The 9,355-nt window shown below is 49.2% G+C and overlaps 1 protein-coding gene across 1 annotated transcript in view; it reads left to right on the top strand.

Annotated features, from left to right (window-relative positions):
- Positions 1-451: 451 nt before the first annotated feature.
- LOC308277344 (lipopolysaccharide-binding protein-like) overlaps positions 452-9,355 on the top strand; it is a gene marked incomplete at its 3' end in the record, with an annotated part of 30,092 nt that continues 21,188 nt past the window's right edge. The window contains exons 1-5 of the mRNA XM_080716509.1: positions 452-604; positions 2,373-2,487; positions 3,940-4,068; positions 5,164-5,319; positions 6,825-6,888. Coding sequence (XP_080572635.1) covers positions 472-604; positions 2,373-2,487; positions 3,940-4,068; positions 5,164-5,319; positions 6,825-6,888 — 597 coding nt within the window. The 5' untranslated portion in view covers positions 452-471. The remainder of the gene's footprint in view (positions 605-2,372; positions 2,488-3,939; positions 4,069-5,163; positions 5,320-6,824; positions 6,889-9,355) is intronic.

Below are 9,355 nucleotides of genomic sequence, written 5' to 3'. Positions count from 1 at the left end.
GGTAGGTTCCAGCAGAGCCGGAGCTCAGAGCTCGCACAGGCTGGGGCAGTGGGAGGCTGGGTCGGGAAGGCCCTTGGCACGCAGCCACGCCGGGGTGGCCTTCGCCGCCGGCCTGGGTGTTTAGACTTCAGTCCGCAGATAAAGAGAATGAATGGCCGGTGTTGAGTGGGAGAGAAGTCCGGCCGCACTGAGCCGGAAAGCTTAGAAGAGGAAGAATCTGGAGGTGGGGCCCCACTTCTGCCACTCGCAGGCCAAACAAACCTCAAAGGATTTCATAAGCAACCTTCTCCCCATCCCGCTGCAAACTGGGCCACCCCTGAAGTCTTGAGCTTTCTCCACCCCCCCCTCAAGCTGGCCCAGTGCCTCATCTGGCCCATGGCTTCATAAGCACCTCAGCCTCTTGTCACCTTCAGCCCAGCCAGGGAGGCTTCTGCGAAGATGCTCACGGCCTCTCCCAGGAGGAAGCTAAGGATGACAGCCAGGCCATCCCGGGCGATCGTGGTCATGCTGCTGCTGCTGCTGCTGGCCTGGGACTCGGCTTTTACCGAAGGGGCTTCTCACCCAGGGTTTGTGGCCAGGATCACCAGAAGAGGCCTGGAGTATGGTAACGGGACTGGAAGATGGGGTTGTTTTGTCAGTCCTGGGGAGGCTGAGATTGGAGGATGGCAGGATCACAGCCAGCCTCAGCTACTTAATGAGGCCTTCCGCAACTTAGGGAGACCCTGTTTCCAAACAAAAAATAAAATAGGACTGGGGTTGTAGCTACTGGGCATTCCCTCTAGCAAAAAAAAAAAAAAAAAATTGCTGGGAACCAGGCATAGTGCCACACACCTATAATCTCAGCTATGAGGCAAGAAGACACAAATTCAAGGCCAGCCTGGGCACCTCAGCAAGAATATATATATATATATATATACACACACACACACATATATGTGTGTGTGTGTGTGTGTGTGCAAGCATTCATGTGTGTGTGTGTGTGTGTGTGTGTGTGTGTGTGTACGTGAGAGAGAGATACTAGAAAATGAACCCAGAGGCATTCTACCTCTCAGCTACATCACCAGACCTATTTTTTATTTTATTTTTATTTATTTATTTATTTATTTGGTTTTTATTTGTTTATTTATTTATTTATTTTGCAGCACTGGGGATGGAACCCAGGGGCATTCTACCTCTGAGCTATACCTCCAGCTCTATTTTTATTCTTTATTTTGAAACAGGGTCTCACTGAGTTGCAGAGGGCCTCACTAAGTATCTGAGGCTGTCCGCGAACCGTGATCCTCCGGTCTCAGCCTCCCGAATGCTCAGATTACAAGTGTGTGCTACCACGCCCAGCTATTTTTATTTTATTTTATTTTATTTTGGTACTGGGGGTGGGACCCAGAGGCTTTCTACCTCCAGGCTATACTCCCAGACCTTTTTTATATTTTATTTGGAAACAGGGTCTCACTAAGTTGCTGAGAGCCTCACTAAGTAGCTAAGGCTGGCTTCGAACCTGCGCGATCCTCCTGTCTCAGCCTCCCAAGTGTGGGGATGACAAGCGTGCGCCACCACGCCCGGCTGCTATTTTTTATTTTAAAGCAGTGTCTCACTAAGCTGTGGAGGGCCTCGCTAAATTGCTCAGGCTGGTAATCTTCCTGTCTCAGCCTCCCAAATACTGGGATTACAAGTATGTGCCACCATGCCTGGCTAGCAAGACTATTTAAAAAAGAAACAAAATTTTAAGGGGCTGAGGATGTAGCTCAGTGAAAGAACACATGCCTAGCATGCACAAGGCCCTGGGTTCGATCCCCAGTACCAAAAACAAACCCCCAAAAATGCTGGGATATCTGTTAAAATACAGATTCCAAGCCGGGCACGGTGGCACATGCTTGTAATATCAGCATTTGGGAGGCTGAGACAGGAGGACCATAGTTCACAGACAGCCTCAGCTACTTAGGTGAGGCCCTTTGCAACTCAGCAAGACCTTGTTTCAAAATAAAGACTAAAAATTAGGGCTGAGACAGGAGGATCATGGTTCAAGGACAGCCTCAGGTACTACTTAGTGAGGCCCTTTGCGACTCAGTGAGACCCTGTTTCAAAATGAAGAATAAACCGGGCGTGGTGGCGCACGCTTGTAATCCCCGCGCTTGGGAGTCCTGACCTAGTTTTATTCTCAGGCTCCAGTCCATATTATTATTATCATCATCATTATCATCATCATCATCACCATTTTGCTGACGAAGCTCAGGGAATTGAAGAGACTTACCTGAGGCTGTCTCTATAGTTTAGCAACACATCCTGCGTTTCATGCCTCTAAATGTGGTTGCCGTCCCCGGCTGCCCAAGCCGCCTCCCACTGAATGAACCAAGTGCCTTCTGTTTTCTCCCCAGCCCACCAGTACGCCGTCACCACCCTGAGGAAGGAGCTGTCTGCCATCCAGTTACCCGATTTCTCGGGACACTTCAAGGCCGGTTGGGTTGGAAGGGTGAGCTATGATTTTCACAGGTGAGGACTCCTTTCTCCACGACAGGTGCGGTGGGAGAGAAGCAGGAGCCTGAGCTCGTGGGGAGGGGGGCCACACCTGGAGTCAGCAGTGGATAAAAGACAGAGGGGTGCTGGCCGGCTGCTGTCCACTAGAAAAGAAAAGAAAGGTACATCTGCAGTCTCCGTAGGGCCCACGGGTTTCCAAGGGGCGATCTCTGCTCTGAATTGTCAGTCATTGGTTTTGTTGGACTGAGGGTTGAATTCAGGGCCTCATGCCTGCTAAGCATAAACCCAACCACTGAGTTGTGCCCTCTGTCATGAGGCCTTGTTTATATTTAAAGTAATAAGTGGGCCAGGCGTGGTGGCGCACGCTTGTAATCCCCGCGCTTGGGAGGCTGAGACAGGAGGATCGCACAGGTTCAAAGCCAGCCTCAGCTACTTGGTGAGGCTCTCAGCAACTTAGGGAGACCCTGTTTCCAAATTAAAAAATATATAAAATAGGTCTGGGAGTATAGCCCGGAGGTAGAAGGTCTCTGGGTTCTACCCCCAGTACCACCAAAAATAAATAAATAAATGAATAAATAAATAAATAAATAAAGTAATAAGTGGCCAGGTATGGTGGCACACACTTGTCATCCTAGTACTTGAGAGGCTATGACAGGAGGATTGCAGGTTCCAGACAAGTGCGCAATAACTTTGCGAGGCTCTGTCTCAAAATTAAAAAATAAAATAAAATAAAATGGGCTGAGGGTGTAGCTCAAAGGTAGAATACTCCTAGGATCGTTCCCACAAACGAAAAAGGAAGATGTACATTCATGGGATCGCTGGATAGTCCTTTGTGGTTTAAGTCTGTTTATTTATTTATTTAATTATTTATTTATATTTGTGGTACCAGGGATGGAACCCAGGGGCATTCAACCTCCAAGCTACAACCCCAGCCCTATTTTTTTATTCTTTATTTTTGAAACTTAGACTCGCTAAGTTGCAAAGGGCCTCACTAAGTAGCTGAGGCTGGCTGCAAACCAGGATCCTCCTGTCTCAGCCTCCTGGGTGCTGGGATTACAAGCATGTGCCACCATCCCTGGCTTTTATTTATTTATTTATTTATTTATTTATTTACTTATTTTATTTATTTATTTATTTTTGTGGTGCTGGAGGTTGAACCCAGGCACATTTGTCCTCTGAGCTATACACCCATCCCTTTTTTCTTTCTTTCTTTCTTTTTTCCTTCTTCCTTCCTTCCTTTTTTTTTTTTTTTTTTTTGAAACAGGATCTCCATAAGTTGTTGAGGCTGAATCTGCAATCCTCCTGTCTCAGCCTCCCAAGTCCTGGGATTAAAGGTGTGTGCCACCAGGCCCAGCGAGGTCAGTATATTTGAAAGTGAGTGAGTGGGGATGGCGGGGCTCTTGGGACGCCTTCAGGGACAGATGTGCCCCTGGGTTTTCTGCCTTTGATATCTCCTTCCTCCCACAGCCTGCAGGTCCATCACTTCAAGCTCCAGAACTCGGATCTGAGTCTAGTCCCGGAGCTGGGAATAAGAGCTTCTCTGTCCAACAGCTACATGTCTATGAGTGGAAAATGGAAAGTGAAGAAGGCCTTCATGTGAGTGGCATGTGACAAGGATGCCCTGCCACTGGATTCCATTTCTGCCTTCTTTTTTTTTTTTTTTTTTTGTGGTGGTGGTACTAGGGATGGAGCCCAGGGGCCTTCTACCTCCGGGCTACACTCCCAGACCTATTTTATATTTTATTTGGAAACAGGGTCTCTTAAGCCAGCTGAGGCTGGCTTCGAACCTGCCATCCTCCTATCTCAGCCTCCCAAGCACGGGGATTACAACCGTGCGCCACCACGCACGGCCATTTCTGCCTTCTTAAATGTCTAGTCTATAAAGGACCCAGTTCCAAGTGTCCTAAACTTTAGTTTCATCATCTACAAAATTGGATTCACAAGACCCACTTCAAGTCGGGTGTGGTGGCGCAGCCTGTGATCCCAGCATTTGGGCTGAGACAGGAGGATCACAGTTCATGGCCAGCCTCAGCTACTCAGTGAGGTCCTTTGCATCTCAGTGAGACCCTGTTTCGAGATAAAGAATAAAAAATAGGGCTGAGGGTGTGGGTCGGACATAGAACGCCCCTGGGTTCCATCCCCAGTACCGCAAAACAAAACAAAACAAAATCACCTCAGCTGGTTGTGGTGACGCAGCCCGTGATCCCAGTACTGGTGGGATGACACAGGAGGATCGCAGGTTTGAGGACAGCTTCAGCAACTTATTGAGACTCTCGGCAACCTAGTGAAACCCTGTTTCACTAGGCAACAACAACAAAATTACAAAGGGCTGGGGGTGTAGATCAGAGGTAGACTGTCCCTGGGCTCAATCTCCAGCACCACAAAAAAAAAAAATAATAATAATAATAACAACAACAACAACAATAATAACAACAACAAAAACAACAACTCACCTCATAGCTGTAGTCATGGGTGAAATAAAACCGCAGAGGTAAGGCAGTTAGCAGCATTCATGGCACATAGCAAACACTCAGTGGACACTGCTTTAATTAGTGACCACTAGAGGCCCACACAGGAGGCACAGCCAGGGAGTGGGGACCTGGGAGCCAAGCTGGGCCCATGATCCTGGGGCTGCTCTTCCCCGGGGTGGCCTTGATGGTACAACAACCGCTTCTCGTTTCTCCCAACCAGCACCCTGCAGGGGAGCTTTGATCTGCAGATGGATGACATTTCCATCTCGGTGTCTCTGCGCTTGGGCAGGGACAGCTCTGGACAACCCACTGCCTCCGTGGCCTCCTGCAGCAACTCCATTGGCCGCGTCAGCATTGACATTTCTGGAAGCTTAAGGTAAGTGGCCCCACGCCCCCAGGTGAGCGCCGCCTCAGTATCCAGCTCAGCCCTCATACAGCTCAGTTGGGGGCGGGAGGGCGAGGCGTTAAGGCTCATCAGAATCAGGAGCCAGCACCAGGGGCCAAATCCAGCCTGCAGCCTGTTTTTACAAATAAAGTTTAATTTGGAACACAGCCACATTCATTCATTTACTTGTGTGTGTGTGTGTGTGTGTGTGTGTGTGTGTGTGTGTTGTTCTAGGGATTGAACCCAGGGGTATTCTTAGCCCCGAGCTGTACCCCTAGTCCTCTTTTATTTTTTATTTTGAAATAGGGTCTTGCCAGGTTGCTGAGAGCCTCACTAAGTTGCTGAGGGTGGTCTTGAACCTGCGGCGCTCCTAACTCAGCCTCTCAAATACACGCTCCTTTGCTTTTTAGCACCACAATAGCAGGGCTGAGTGGTTGCGACAAAGCCCCACGGTTCAAATACTGAAAACATTTACTGTGTGGTCCTTTAAGAAAAATATACCGATTCCTGGGCAAGACTTTGAGACTCTGTGTGAGGGTGTGGGGGTAGGGAGTCCTGGTTGTTGAACCCAAGGACATTCTGTGAGATTTTTTTTTTTTATGTTTTGTTTTGAAATAGGATCTCACTAGGTTGCTGAGGCCGGTCTTGAACCTGTGATCCTTTCTTCTGACTCAGCCTCCCAAGTACTGGGATTACAGGCTTGTGCCACCACACCAGGTGGCAAGACCATCTTAATGCAACCCAACCTACAGGAGGGATTTACCCGTGGGACGCTTAGTGACTTTTAATGGACGTGTGGGTGGGGTTACAGAAACCAACAAGGGCTGTTGCATCCGGACACTAGCAACAGCAGGGGGACACTCCCATCCCCAGGTCCAAGGTAAGAAGGGAGGGAAGGTACTACCAGAGCCTGGAAGGAGCTGAAGCTTGCAGAGAAACACGTTCATGCCGGTCTCCTGAGTCTGCTTTTTTCTGTGTTGGCTCCATTCCCAGGCAGGGCCCCCACTCTGGAGTGGAAAAAACAGTTGTCAGGAACTCAGACTTCCTCGGCCCTCGGGCGCTCCCATCGCAGCACCCGAGAGCATCCCTTCCCCGTCCAGCCCCAGGAAAGGCCTGGGAAATGCTCTCATTGGTCTGGGTTGGTCACGTGGTCACCCTGCTGTTGCCACTGTGATTTGCTGGACCCAGAGTCTGCTACTCATTCTTAGACTAGAGGGTAGGGATGTGGTCAGCCACACTGAACCATAGGACAGGAGATGAGAAAGAAGTGAGTGTAAAGGAAGGAAAGAGAGGCTGGAGAAGTGAAACCCCCAGAGGTACCAGGTCCTGGCACACCGTCACTGGAAGCCACGCTCACTTGGGATAAATCCACCCACCCAGGTCCCATTGTTGGGATAAAATGGGGAAAGCTCAGATCCTTAGGTAGACTTCCTCATGGAATTCTCAGTAAATCATAGACTGTGCCCTGACCATTTTTCCTTTCTTTTTTTTTCCAGCTGGATCCTGAACCTCTTTCATGAAAGAATTGAAAACAATATCAAAAAAACCTTGGAAAATCAGGTAAAAGGAAAATCAGATTGGTAGTTAGTACATGAATGATTGGCCTCTACAGATCTGATACTTGCAAACAGGCTTTTAAGTGTGCTGCTATTTGAATTTGTTTAGAAAAAACTTCCTCATCCATGATGCAAAGTCAAATGCCTAGCCTTATTCAAGCCTGTGTGATCACACTTGCTGAACTGACAAAGTGTTATCTGTTAATTTAACATAGGTAAAATTAGAGAAATATTGGTGAGAAATTATTTTGAATCCCTCCCTCACACCATACAAAAAAGAAAAATCAACTCCAGGTGGTCTAAGGATTTAAATGTCTAAATCTTAACACTTTCGGAGAAAATCTAAGATAATCTCTCTCACTTTAAAAAGAGTTTCCTAGCCGGGCGTGGTGGCGCACGCTTGTAATCCCCGCGCTTGGGAGGCTGAGACAGGAGGATCGCACGGGTTCAAAGCCAGCCTCAGCTACTTAGTGAGGCTCTCAGCAACTTAGTGAGACCCTGTTTCCATATAAAGTATAAAATGGGTCTGGGAGTATAGCCTGGAAGTAGCCTCTGGGTTCCACCCCCAGTACCACCAAAAACAAAACCAAAAAAATAGTTTCCTAAACCGGGCATAGTGGTGCACGCTTGTAATCCCAGTACTTGGGAGGCTGAGACAGGAGGATTGTAGGTTCATGGCCAGCCTCAGCTACTTAGCAAGGCCCCGTTTCAAATTAAAGAATAAAAAATAGGGCTAGAGGGTATAGCTCCAAGGTAGAATACCCCCGGGTTCAATCCCCAGTAACACACACACACACACACACACACACACACACACAGTGAAAGAGAGAGAGAGAGAGAGAGAGAGAGAGAGAGAGAGAGTGTGTTTTCTAAATGAAACACACACACCCCTTCAAAAATGTACCTTGTTAAAAACAGCACTGGGACTGGCCCTTGGCATCACCTGCAGAAAAAGCTGTGTCGGTGTGGGCAGAGAGGTGCCTCTTGAGTCTGCCCTCCGTGTATGTTGGCAGGTGGATGAACCCACAGTAGCCTCAGTCTCCTCGTCTGTAAAATGGAGGCCGTGGTCCCCACCTTGGAGAGGGTCGTTGAGGTTTCGATGAGATAGCCTCAGCACGGCCACCATATCAGAGCCGCGTCTCAACTGGACTCGCCCCTTGACTCCGCTGTCAAGCACAGGAGCCCTTAGTCACTCTGGGTTTAAATCCCAGCACTTCTCCTTTTCTGGCTGTGGAGTCTTGGGTAACGGACTTGACCTCTGTAAGTCTTAGGATTCATGTCCGTAAAATAGGCAGAGACGCACCTGCCTCGCCGGGCTGTCGTGAGACCCGTGCAGAGCGATACACTTGCTAGGCAGGGCCTGAGACCGAGTAGGAGCCGAGCCAATGGGGCGATGTTATTTCCTTAGCCAGGTAAGCTCCCCAATACCCCTGGTGGGTGTGGTCTCCATCTGACAGGTACAGAAAAGTTAGGTGAGAAATATCTGGATCCCACATGACCGAGGGGAACGAGGCAGGTGCGGGGGGCGGAGCCCAGGGAGTGGACGCCGCAGACGTGGCCGCTGTCTCCAGTCCCGCAGGGCTCTGGGGCTAACTCTGCTGGCTCTGCAGAAAGATGACCACTAGCCAAGGGACTTGGGGAGGATGGCTAAGCCCGGGCTGGGAGGACTGGCTCGCTCCCTGGAAGCGCCGTGGCCTGGAAGTTCCAGGAGAGGCTGGTCAGGTCCAGCCGGAGGCCTCTGGCTGGCTTTGAATTTGTGACAAAACGCTTCTCAAAATGAAAAAGCTTCTCATGAACAGAGAGTTAAGTTTGAATTATGTGATTCCTTGATATTAAATTATCAGAATGAGCCCGGGACCGTATGTAACCCCTGTACTTGGGAGGCTGAGACAGGAGGATCCCAGGTTTGAAGCCAGCCTTGGTAACACAGTGAGAACTCCTTGTTTCAAAATAAAGAGGGCATGAGCCGGGCGTGGTGGCGCACGCTTGTCATCCCAGCATTCGGGAGGCTGAGACCCGGAGGATCGCGGTTCGCGGACAGCGTCAGCTACTTAGTGAGGCCCTCCGCAACTCAGTGAGACCCGGTTTCAAAATAAAGAATTAAAAAAAAAATAGGGCAGGGGGTGTAGCTCGGAGGTCAAATGCCCCTGGGTTCCATCCCCAGACCCACAAATAAATAAATAAATAAATAAATAAATAAATAAATAGGGCTGAGGTGTAGCTCGGAGATAGGATGTGTTTGGGTTCAATGCCGGTACCAAATACACACACACACACACACACACACACACACACACACACACACACACACACGGAGAGTTGAGCGATGAGACAGGCAAAATTATGGAGATGTAGGAATTGCTGAAGCTGGGAAACTGCAAAGCTAGGGGCTTCTCCAGCCTGGAATTCCAAGCGGTACCCAGGAGTAAGTTGCGGCCAAACAGGACAGAAGCTGCAGGCTGAACCCTCCT

Source organism: Muscardinus avellanarius, assembly GCF_963383645.1.
Source record: "Muscardinus avellanarius genome assembly, chromosome: 19".
Lineage (NCBI taxonomy): Eukaryota > Metazoa > Chordata > Mammalia > Rodentia > Gliridae > Muscardinus > Muscardinus avellanarius.
Note: the sequence above shows the minus strand (reverse complement) of the source record. Positions and strands in the feature narration are given on the sequence as shown.